The sequence below is a fragment of the Taudactylus pleione genome, unplaced genomic scaffold (assembly GCF_031769625.1).
Source record: "Taudactylus pleione unplaced genomic scaffold, aTauple2 ptg000086l, whole genome shotgun sequence".
In the NCBI taxonomy this organism is placed as follows: Eukaryota; Metazoa; Chordata; class Amphibia; order Anura; family Myobatrachidae; genus Taudactylus; species Taudactylus pleione.
In genome coordinates, this window is record NW_028284488.1 from 19057690 (window position 1) to 19070875 (window position 13186).

At 41.0% G+C, this 13186-nt stretch overlaps 1 protein-coding gene across 2 annotated transcripts in view; it reads right to left on the reverse strand.

Moving 5' to 3' along the window:
• Positions 1-13186, reverse strand: part of USP6NL (USP6 N-terminal like) — a 241838-nt gene that overhangs the window by 30230 nt on the left and 198422 nt on the right. For both annotated transcript variants that reach the window (XM_088468752.1, XM_088468751.1), the window contains exons 11-12: positions 12872-12937; positions 8745-8844 (exon numbers count right to left, since the gene is read on the reverse strand). In XM_088468752.1, coding sequence (XP_088324878.1) covers positions 8745-8844; positions 12872-12937 — 166 coding nt within the window. The remainder of the gene's footprint in view (positions 1-8744; positions 8845-12871; positions 12938-13186) is intronic.

Below are 13186 nucleotides of genomic sequence, written 5' to 3' on the forward strand. Positions count from 1 at the left end.
ACCACTTTCAAGTGCTCTACTGTAGCTGCGAATCTCAGGTGGTTTGGTCAGTCTCCCTGTATACCTCTCTTTTGGTGGCCAGGTTATACAGAGCTCAATATCCTACTAAGCTTTTGTGCTTTTTGTAGTTGCCTAAAAGCCTATTGCAAATATATTGCTTAAATGCATTGTATGTGACTTATGCTAGTTCTGTTGTGTTATACTGCCTTTATTTTTTCTGTCAGCTATAGCTATCGCTGCTATTTCTCCTCGTCCCTCTGACAGGGTATGGGGGTTTTCTGTATACTTCACATTTACTAGATATTTGTGAAGGTGGTCACATTGCATTGTTACCTTTATACTTATATATGCTAAGCGTAAAAAGAAACAGGGGTTCATACAGGTTTTATTTGACTGTCAGTTATAACTATCACTGCTATTGCTCCATTTAACCCTCAACTACCAGGTGGGTAAAGGTTAAATTGTACTTCACATTTGCTTGTGAAGACTGAGCTGCCCATCCCCCTCTCTCCTAATTAATTAGAGATGCTCAGCTGCAACTGAGTGTTTGCTGAGGGAAGATTTGGTCTCTCTCTCTCTCTCTCTCTCTCTCTCTGAGTATACCTTTCTCCTAGGTCTAAGGTATATAGCACTGGAATCCTACCAACTTTTGTTGCTTGTATAAATTGATTCAGTGCCAATTTGTAATGCTGGCCATACACGCTGCAATTATCGGGACGATCCGCCCGATATCGGCGGATCGCCGCGATAATTGTAGCGTGGGGGGGGGGCGACCGAGGGTTAAATATTGCTTGGTCGGGCATGCTGGATTGTCCAGCATGCCCGTCCGATCCGATATTTACCCGGTAAGGAACAGGGAAATGTCTCCTCCCCCGGGGGCGGAGCGCGGATGTCGGGCCATACAGTGTATGCCGCGGACATCTGCGGCTGGCAGCCGGCCAGATAAAATGTCTGTCGGTCTGACAGACATTTTATCTTGCCGTGTATGCCCAGCATAAGTCTATTTGTATGCATTGCACTTATATCCTACCAATGTGACTGCGATTTAGTGCCCATTTGCAAATATATGTATATGCATGTAGATCCTACCAATCTTATGTGTTTAGATAGTTGATTTTAATACCATTTATGTGACTTATGCGAACTCTGCTGTTGAAAAAAAAAAAAAAAAAAAGGTTTTGTTTTGGTTTTGGTTTTTTCCTAGCCCCCAACTACCAGGTGTATAGGGGTTAGAGAGTACTTCACATTTATTCTTATCTGTGAAGGGGGTCACATTGCATTGTTATCGCTACACTTGTTGTAGGTTACTTGGAAATATTTCCCATGTCTCAGGACAAAGGTAAACAGGAGATTGGTTTTCCAGTGCTAGTTTCATGTAAATCCTGTGCAGTAGGCCTCTCAGGATTTCACACAGGGGGGGACTGTGTGTTGATTGTTATACACCACAACAGTCCACCTCGCCAGCACCTGTTCAGGGGTCACCTTGAATGTTCTCCTGGTCTAAGGTTATGATGCAGTTAGTGGACCACTTATCAGTCCCCACACTGCCTCCCACTTTAGATTTCCCACAGTGATTATAGCCTGCTATGCTTCCTCTTCCCATACATCCTTCATGGATGGAGGGTTATGTCCACTCAGTTCAGAATCTGGCTTTTAGCATCTACATATCTGCAGATGTTACAGGCGTCTAAGCATATAAATGGACTGCATCATCCTCTCAGTCCACCCTGCTTTCAGATTATGATATATCATTTTAGGAGGCCTATCTCGAAGAGGAGCAGCATCATTCATCAGTGGATGTTCCTATCTAGCAGGGGTGGTTAATTCAATCCTCATTATAGAAGATGAAGTACCGTCTCCTCAAAGCCTAATAATCCTGGTGTTCAGACACCAGAAAGTAATTTAGGATGGATTACCTTAATCTGAACATTTTACTGAGTTTATGGGGGAAGCATGGAACACGCCAGATAATCTGTTCCAGATTCCAAAAGGACTAGTGTCTTTTTGCCCTCTCCCATAGTTAGAGTGCATTAGGTGGGAAATCCCCCTCCCTACTGGGGATTCTTACACGTCACCTTCCTAAAGGGTTACTCCCCAGAAGGTTGTTTGCACAACTCCCCCATCAGATTCTTTCTAGGCCCTTTCCCTCTAGGAGACCATACATGCCTTGCTAAATTTAGGGGTGATAATCCCGGTTCCTTTGGCTAACAAGGAATCAGTTATTACTCAGATTTGTTTAGATTCAGAAGCTAAATGCGCTCTATTCTGAATCGGAAATCTCTCAACAGGTTCATCCATGTGCCCAAGTTCCGTATGGAGTCCCTACGGTCAATTATGCTGGCAATGGAACCTGGGGATTTCATGGTTCACTGGACATACCAAATGCATATCTGCATGCACCTATACACTATTCCACCAAGGGTTTCTGAGTTTTGCTGTTCGTCAGCAACATTACCATTGCTCTTGGTTTGTCCAGAGCGCCTCGGGTGGTTGCCAAGATAATGGCAGTCAGGACTGCTCATCTCAGAAGGAGTCAGGATACTACCATGCATGGACAACCTCCTGATATTGGCAGTCTACGGAGGTTTTACATCATCATCTCCAGCTGACCACTGCCTGTCTACAGGAGCAGAGCTGAATAATCAATTAGAAAAATGTCTACCCTTTCTCCAACACAGCAGATGGTACATCTGGGTGCGCTGCTGGAATCCCTGGCACAATGGCTCTTTATTCCAGTGGACAAGATTTCGGCTCTACAATTGTGGGTGCGCAAATTGCTCCACAATCAGGGGGTATCCATTCACTCAGCAATGGACATGGTGGAATATGCCCAGGTCCATTCCAGGCCTCTGTAACAATGAATTCTCTCCCGGTGGAACGGGCAGTATCATCTGATATGGTCCCAGGCGTTAGTCCTCTTTCGTGAAGTTTGGTTTTCCCTCTCATGGTGGCTGCAAACGTCTCATCTGGACAAGGGTCACCCCTTCTGGATACCAGATGGGGTGCTCCTCACCACGGATGCCAGCCTCCGCGGATGGGGCGCAGTTACAGGTCGTCATACGTTTCAGGGAAGATAGACGACCAGGGAGGGTCACCTGTCCATAAACATCCTGGAACTTTGTGCAGTATACAAAGCACTCATTCAAGCACAGGATGTTCTAAAAGGCAGACCGGTCCAAATCCAGTCTGACAATGCGTTGGCAGTAGCCTACCTCGACCATCAGGGAGGCACGCAAAGTCTGGCAGCCATGGGGGAAGTGACAAACATTCTGGTCTGGGGAGAATGTCATCTTCCAGCAATCTCAGCAGTATTCACTCCAGGAGTCCTCAACTGGGAAGTGGATTTCCTAAGTCACCAGGATATACACACCAGGGAATGGGTTCTTCATCCGGATGTCTTTCAGATCTTAATTGACAAATGTGGACTACCAGAAGTAGACCTCATGGCCTCAGGTAACAACCACAAGGTCCCCAGGAACGGGTCCAAAACCAGAGATCCCTCAGTCGACTTCATGGACGCTCTGGCAGTGAAATGGGACTTCAATCTGGCATACCAATTTGCACCAATTTACCTCCTCCCAATGGTAATCAGGAAATTCAAGCAAGAGGGCGGCACAGTAATACTGATAGCTTCTGCTTGGCCCAGACGCCATTGGTTCACCGGCTTTAAGTTTCTCCATAGACACTCCGTGGCCTCTTCCTCTAAGGCCGGACCTGTTAGCACAGGGTCCCTACCTTCTTCATCTGTCTTTGATGGCTTTTGAGTCTTCCATCTTAAGAGCCAAAGGCTTTACTAGCTCTGTAATTCAGATGATGCTTAGGGCACGAAAGCCTTCCTCTGCCCACATCTGGCACTCGTATTTTCAATAGTGTTTCCATATAAAATATGATCCTACAGATTTTATGCTCTATCGAGTGCTTGCTTTTCTCCAGGCTAGGTTAGACCTGGGTCTCCACATGGCCACCCTGAGAGTTCAGGTATCTGTACTATCAGTTTGGCTCCAGCGAAGGATCGCCCCTCTGCCTGATGTTAGAACATTTTTGCAGGGTGTTCTGACGGCTGAGCCTCCCTTTGTTCCTCCAGTAGCTCTTTGGAATTTGTCTTTGGTTCTCAGGTCTCTACAGGCTCCCCCATTTGAACCCCCGAAATCAGTAGACCTCAGGTGGTTGACAGAGAAGACCATTTTTCCTCTTGCTATCTCCTTTGATTTGGCAGCGTTTTCTTGTCGCTCCCCCTTTTTGATTTTTTACCAGGATAGAGCTGTTCTTCGTGCCAGGGTGGGTTACCTTTCTATGGTGGTATCCCGTTTTCAGGTAAATGAAAAAATTGTGGTTCAAGCCTTCCAGTCTTCAGACCTCTTTGTAGGTGAAGCTCCTCTGGATGTTGTATGCGCCCTCCGTATCTACATGGATCGTACCAACTCCTTTAGGAATTCAAACTCACTTTCACAGCTAACCCAGCTAACAAACAGACTCTGGCTAGATGGCTTCATATGACAATTTCTCAAGCTTACACACAAGCTGATCTTTCTGTTCCAAACATAGTGACAGCACATTCTACTCGATCTGTGGGACCAACTTGGGCGTTTCGTCGTGGTGCCTTTGCTGAACAATTGTGCAAGGCAGCCATGTGGTCTTCCATCCACAATTTTCTCAGGTTTTACGCCTGTGATACTATTGCCTCTCAGGATGCTTGCTTTGAGTGCCGGATTCTCCTTTTCTGCTCAGGAGCGTCCCCACCCTTAAGGGAACTGCTTTTGGACATCCCCAATTCCTGTGGACCCTATGGAACCCAAAAAAGAAAATAAGAGTTATGGTATAATATACCTTTGTTAACTCTTTTTCTTCAAGGTCCATAAGGTCCACACAGGGCACCCACCCTAACTCCCCTGGGTGTTATTGGGTAATCTTTTTTCTTTTGTATTTCAATGATTCCCTCTTCTTAGAGTGTGTGTTTCTGGTGTACATTGTCCTTTCTTCTCCTGCCTTGGGCTTGGTTACAAACGGATTGACTGTAGCCAGGGGCAGGGTATATATGGAGGAGGACCCAGTGAATCCTGGGAGCTAAAGTCTGTAACGGTTTAGTGCCAGGATCACTCCAACCACATACCCCAAGGTAATTCTTGTGGACCCTATGGACCGCGAAAAAAAAATAAAAAAGTTCAAGGTATGTTATACCATAACTCTTATTATTTGTCTAAAAGTTTACACTCTCCCCTGTGTGAAAAGAACAGACACACTTCAATATGCAGATATGCAGGTTTTGCTCCAACATACGCAGAGACTGCTTAAACAACATACAGTATATATGTGACTTTTTTGCCATGCAATGAGTAAATCTAATTCTGAATCAAAAGTGTCTAAAACCAAGTCCTAAGAGATAATGGATGTTACAAAGCATTTAAGTATATTTAAGAACAAAACAAAAAAACAACCTTACACCGTGAGCCACATCAAATAAACTGCATGAAAGTACTCACGTCTGAGTGTTATTGAGATTTAAAACAACTGTCCTTTTTATTTGACCAATAATACAGCAATTGCTTGAAATGGCATTTAGGAAAAAGTTCATGCTTATGTAGTGACTGCACATAATCCCTGCCTGGACAGGAATAATACACTAGATAGCAACAATAGCCTCCTTAGCAGACATCCGATGTAGCTACAGTTTTATTGACAAAATAAAGGTAGTCTCTTAAATACTGCATGGATGGAGGGGGAAAAAATTCTCATGAGTTGCCATTATGCTCTCCTCATTTGGTGAGCCAGGTTTTGCTACATGCAAAACGTATAATCAATAATAGATAAAAATAAATTTTAAAAAGTCTACATATTTCATCAAACAAGAGTATCTTTGAGATAATTATGTGTAATTGTGTCAGCTCTTTTAACCATATATAAGGATTCAATTATACAGGACTGGGAAAGTCCAATTTTACAAAATGTGGAAAATAATTTGCAAAAGGCTGATCACATAGTATTCTAAGCCTGTGATGGGTACATAAGCTAATGATAAGGCATCACCACAACAATAGCATGCTAAATACAGTTACAACTTTGTAATCAAAATCACACATAATCAATAGCAAATAAAGGGGGATATGTATCAAGCCAGTGAATAGGTGGAGAAGTTGCCCATAGCAACCTATCAGCTTCTACCTATAATGTTCTTGATACATGCAACCTCAAAGCTGATTGGTTGCTATGGGCAATTTCTCCACGGCTTGATACATCAACCCCATAATTGTTTCTCAGAATCTTATACTACTAATTAAAAATGGATTGTTTAACTATGATGAAGGGAAGCACTTTTCATCATGTAAGATGGGTTATTACATTTACAGACCGTATTGTGGGTCAAATTACAGTATTATCTTTAGTAGCAGAGTTGAATGCTTTGCATAAAGATGGCTTACGTATTCTGATTAAATAATTTCTATAATCTGCATTTCACGCTCTTTGATGAAACGGCAATGGTGGAGTTTTGTATCACATTTTATTGAAGGAAATTGCTCATGGCATTGTGCACACATGCACCTGTCATAATCAATATTCCTCCTTTCCCTTATTAGTGGTGAAGCAATGCCCATAAGATTTAGCTTTTTACAGGAAGATAAAATGAACTGCACCCTCCGGGAAACATGAATAAACACATCTTGAAGCTTCAATTTTGTAGTGTGTAACCTCCCTTTATACAACATAAGAAGTGTATGCATATTTCAATAGTGAGAGCCCATCACCATTTGTTCCTGACACATATCACACAGCTGACTCTCTCTGACTTTATTAGAAATGGTAATTTTTAACACCACAGCAGCACAGATATCACACTCGCAATAACTTGTTTCCTGAAAGAATAGCAGCAGTTCACATAACTACATACATTAAAGAGGAACAAATGTATACAGAAACTGCATTAAAAGGTAAATTAATAATAAATATTTATCCAAACTTAATTGTAAGGTCTCTTAAGGCAAGGATCTGATTCTTATGGAGTTTCAATTTTAAGTAAACATTACAAACTAGGCATTCTTAAAATTCCCTTATTTCCTACTATTTCCATTATCATTAAGGGTTTATTTAACAACACTGTTGATATAGTTCTGTTTCTTTTTCTATTCTGCTGTTTGCAGTTCCCTATAGAGCAATTGTTTTGTCTTTTATCTCTGCTTAAAGTAGTCCTGGCAAACAAAGGTCCACTATGACAAAAATAGTCTCTTATAAAAAAAAAGAGCTACTATTACCATTGTCAAAGCTATATGTAAATGCTTTAGGAACGGATCTGAAAAAAGGAAACCAATAATTGTAGAGAAAGTTTTACCCTCTACACATAACACAGTACAGCACTTCTGCACTGCCATAGCAAATGATAATTCAAGGTCCCACATCCAGCTCTTTACATATATACATACATACAGACACACATATACATACACTACCGTTCAAAAGTTTGGGGTCACTTAGAAATGTCCTTATTTTTGAAAGAAAAGCACTGTTTTTTAATGAAGATAACATTAAATTAATCAGAAATACACTCTATACATTGTTAATGTGGTAAATGACTATACTAGCTGCAAACATCTGTTTTTTTTGTAAAGGAATATCTACATAGGTGTATAGAGGCCCATTTCCAGCAACCATCATCCAGTGTTCTAATGGTACATTGTGTTTGCTAAGCGCGTTAGAAGACTAATGGTACATTGTGTTTGCTAAGCGCGTTAGAAGACTAATGGATGATTAGAAAACCCTTGTGCAATTATGTTAGCATATACACACACACACACACACCTAGCTGGTGGTACTATATGTAACCAGCTCAGTCTTTGGATAAAGCGGAGCCTCCCCCTGCTTCTTAGAAACATTTATGACATATTTATTACTATTACCAGAGTGAATGGCAAGGCTGTGATGACCAAGCTCTGTACAGGGGAGCTCTATTTAGATTTCTCTTTGCTCGTTTTGACACTACTTATATAAAATGATTAGCTAGTCATTGCTTCTTCCCTGTACCCCTATACTCATGGTTCCACACCCCCCCGCCCCGAAATTGTGGTATCTACATTGTTATTGCCAACCTAATGACTTCATCCCCTCAAATATAGTGATGCAGCCACAGGTCGTTCAATGCTAATAGGTAAGAGGAGATAATGGAAATTACTGTAAGACTCAACATGTCCCAGGCAGCTAGGATGGGATGGTGAAGCAAAATTTGCTACATACTGGATTGCCTGTGTCAGAAGCTGTGTCACTAATCCATAGGGGTCAATCCAATTACACACAATGTACTTGCGGGTGCGAGTCATTGCAAAGTCGGGTGCACTTGATGGCAGCCCAAATTTGCATAACAGTACTTGCAGTCCCATAGGGCTCCAAGCAAAATTATGGGAAGTCGGGCTCGAGATGCAGTGCTGTTTTAACACTGTTGCAATGGCAACTCGCACCCTTCGCGGGTAATTGGATTGAGCCCATAGATTATAAATCTGTAGGCCATTATTCGTTGCCAGAGGTCTCCTCCCCAGGTTGTTATTGTTGGCAGTGACTGACTGCAGTCAGCAAATTGTCGTAATCATCTAAGAGGATGCATAAAGGGAGGTGTACTGTACATGACTAGCTATGGTTACCTGGAGAATAATGATCTTAGAATCTAGCAGTTTATTCGTGAACAAAAGCATCATTTTGTGCAGATATCCCATTTACAAGGTATAAACCAATACGTAACAATATTTAAAATAAAAATGGCTTACTTTTATGCAGTTTTACAATTGTATAGGACATTGCAGTAAGAACTCTGTCACCTTCAAGTATGTAGATGTCCCATATCCTCAGGTTTAAGGTGAAAGGTGTCTACAAAACACAAAGAACATTACATACTGCTAAGTATTCCTTAAGCCACGTATCCACTTGCCTATTAAACAGAGCGATTGAACGATTATGACATCGTAATCGTTCAATTGCTCATTAATCGTGCATAAATCAGGCAGTTTAATGTCGGAAACTACCAGCGATACGCACTCCCGCTGGTCATTTCCGACATCAATCATCGCCTGAACATGCCGGTCAATCTGCCGATAATGACAAATTGGGCATGTTCGGGGGATGAGGGAGGGTGCCTACACTGAATGACATATCATTCAGGATGAGAAACGACTGCAAGTGGATACGCACCTCAAAGTTTCACAAGAATACATTTAAAAGAAACTAATTGCAAAGACAAGATACATGTGCATGTATATTAATACTGTAAAGAATAGAGAATATCTAAGTGATGTGTGTAATGTTTGCACTGAACATTGCCAATGTTTTATATGTAGAAAATGTTACATGTCTGTTATAAATGAAGTTTATTATGAATACTAGCTATTGTCCCAGTTGCTGCTTGAGTTATCTTTTTCCTCCTCTTTCTTGACCCCAGCCTTTTTTCCCATCTTGCACTCCTCCCACCTCTATATTTCTATTTCTCCCTCTTTCTTTCCCTTTTTCCAATTGCAGTAGTATTCCTTTTCTTCTTTCTCTCCTTCTCTTGCTCTTTTCCCCCTCGCTCCCTTGCCACCATGCCTGCATCTGTTTCTCTCAGACACCTCCCCCTGGAAGCATGCACCATACACATTGATAAGACGTGCAATGTGATGACAATTTTTTTAATGAAATTTAAAGGTTGGTGTCCGCGCTCTGGGGTGCTATTGTATCGTTAACTGTTGGTGAACTATAGAATGTATTCTTAATGTATCATATGAGAATAAGTTATGATTGATTAGTGATTTGTGTGCTTAGGATATGAGATCCTACTAACAAAGTCCTTATAATAAAGGTCCTGGTGTGAACCACCTGTAGAAAGCTGTAGGATGGTAGTTATTAAAACAACAATCCTGGTAGTAAATATTGGTTGGCTATAACTTTAGGCAGTGTGTTCATCTGTGTGTAAGTCAAAGTTATAGTGGATGATATTAGAATTCTTGTGTAATAGATAGCGTGTTACAGGTGTATTCTCCCCTCTCCAATTGGTCTCTGTACCAGGAAACAGCCACTCCACCTCAAGGGTTCACAAAAACAAAACAGAGTATTAGGTGCTGATGGGCACTGTAGTGCAGAAGATAAGTAGCATGTGGGACTTACCCAGATCTCGACGTACTCCTGCTGGTCCACCAAGTGCACCTCCTTGTGTGTTTGTTTGAGTTATGGGTGTAAAGGGCAAAGGACATAAAGTCCAATAATATCTGGACAGGACCTTTATTATAAAGACTTTGTTATTAGGATCTCATATCCTAAGCACACAAATCACTAATCAATCATAACTTATTCTCATATGATACATTAAGAATACATTCTATAGTTCACCAACAGTTAACAATACAATAGCACCCCAGAGCGCGGACACCAAACTTTAAATTTCAATTCTTATAGGAAGGTGGGGATACCTTCCCGGTGTTCAGATGCTAGAGGTACTACTCAATAGTGCGAATCCTAATAATTATTCACAAATTTTTTTATCACCACTTGTTTTTATTATATAGATTATCCTTAGCATTATAATAATGCATATATGCCACAATCTACTGTATTAGATTGTTGCTATACCGGTTTAAAAATAATGGGTGGGTTGTGAGGGAAAAATCATTCAAAAACTCAGTTTGATGGTCAGTTAGAGAATGTTGGTTTAAACTATCATAAATTAATAAATTGCACTCATCAAAAAATGTACATACCCAGTGTGAGATATCTTGAGAAGTGTAGGTACGGCATACTTGCCTACTCGTTCAAAATGGCCGGGAGCCTCCCAAATATCTGGTGATGCTACCGGCCACCCATAAAAGCAGTCAAGTCCTCCATCCGCCCGAACCCCCCTGCGGTCGCCCACTTACAGAACACAAGTGGGCAGTCCACTGACGCGATTCGTGGTGATGCACTATTTCTCAGCACTGTACAGCGGGGACGGGGTCACGATAACGCAATTTTGCCGTCACGCTCCCTGCACCTCCCACTTTCTTGGCCATCACTCCCCCTCTCTACCAACCTGGCTGCCACCTACCGGAGGAGGGGGCATGAAAGTCGGTAAGTATGAGGTACAGTGCACCACTTGAATATGGGTGTAGAATTGGATTGAATGTATTCTATTCTAATACATTTTTGGATAGTACTTTGACTGGCTAAAATGTTACAGAATATTTTAATGTGATCCTCAGTGATATACATCTTATTTCTGTAATAAGATCCATGATAAAAGAAAAGAAAATTAAAATGTATTCTTCAAATATATTTATTATTTCTAAACATCCTCATGATTCTATTAGACAAAACATGTGTTCCACCTCATGGGCTACACATGATCTACAGGGGACTTAGTAAAGCCAGATTAGAGGGCCCCCTCGGACCATTCAGTTATCATAGTGGAACTGTAAACGGGTTGGAGAGGTAGTGGTGGAGTTTGAGTAGGGGGGCTGTGCAGTCCTGGAACACACACCATGGAAGATGCTGCAGTCCTCAGAGTAATAACTCCTTGGTGTGAAAGATGAGAGGGGACACACACACCATATAGAGGGACTCGGTGCAGCTCTTCATGCATGTGAAAGTAACATCACTGACACTGGTGGGAAAGCTCAGAGTTCATACCAACCATGATTACATGCCAACATGATGACATTATTATCCTTTATCTCATATTTTATATAGCTTTTGAAGATCCTTTGGAACTCACGCCCTCACTCAGTCATACTTTCTAACAGTTTCTCCAGCTTTAAATGCACCCTAGAAACACACCTTTTTACTGGAGACTAACCACCCTCCTCCTATCTCTTTAGTCAGTCACTCCCTCAAACTTTTCTCCTTCCCGGTTCAGCCTTTAAATGTTCCTTTTAGAATGTAAGCTCTCTGGCAGGGCCAGCTTGTTCAGTCACTAGCATTATCCTTGCCTTTTAACCTCGTCTCATTGTCCCCTTTAACAAATTTGATATTATTTGATTCGCTATAAGGTGGGAAAAGAATCATTGAGAACTGGTGCCTACCACTGCAATTCACCACTGTCTGTTCCCACTAGCGAGTTTGTCTATCCTTGCCCCCGTCCTCCTCCCCACAATTTGTTTTAATGTCTATCCTATGTATTTTGCCAAATAAATAAAAATAAACTGATTCTATTCCATAATTTATTTCTTGTCCCCTTACACTCAAAAGTAAATTTGTTTTTCCATGTAAGTAAAATATATGCACACATTTTACTAATTTAATTTATATTTGATTGTATTATAATTCTTTGAGTTGTAGGGGCATTGTTAAAAAAATTAATGAATGGTGGCAGGCAAAATGGTGTTACTAAAAAAAAAAAAAAAAAAACAAAAACAGTGAGCATGACTGAAGCTATTTTATTATGCTGTTTCAGATTAAGTGTTTATAATACCTGTCACAACACAGCATATAGCATATTTTAGTTTAAAATGGGTTTATTTTCAAAGGCAACTTTAATGGTGCATACACACGGGATGATATCGTTAAACGATATATCGTTTATATCGTTCCGTGTGTATGCAATGAATGACCAATGATGTGTGCTCCCGCTGGCCGATAACGATATCTTTGGTCGTCCGTACACGCAGTTCAATTTGGACGATATCGTCGTGAATTGCCTGTTCAGAGATGTGGCAGGATGACTTCACTGAAAGATATCTTTCACTGTGTACACCCAATATCGTTTGTCCTGCGCTATAGAAAGTTCAAGGGAAATTTTTCACCAATATCGTTTATACAGCACATCGTCCAGTGTGTAGGCACCTTGAAATCAATATCCTGCACACCTGAATATACATGTGTGGTGGTAAAACTAACTTTTCTTTAAAAGAAGATTTGGAAATTAAAAATAAACATTTTCTCATAATATTCTCACCCGATCTAGGAAGCACTGGAAAAACCATTTCATGGTGTACAGACTTGTAAAGAGTTCCTGAGTTTCCTGGCAAAATAAAAACAAAACAACTTGAGTAGTTATAGAATAAACAGTGTAGAGGAGATTGAGTGAGATATGTGACAAGGCTCTTAAAAATAATTTACATTATAAAACACAACCTCTCTTTTTTTATGGGGCTGCAGATTTCAGTAGGAGGCCCTTGACATAAGTAAGAAAATTAGAGTCAGGCTTATGAAAGGAGAATTCCTTATTGGGCAGTTTTTACAAAGGGAGAGTATTGTTTTTGCTTTTTTA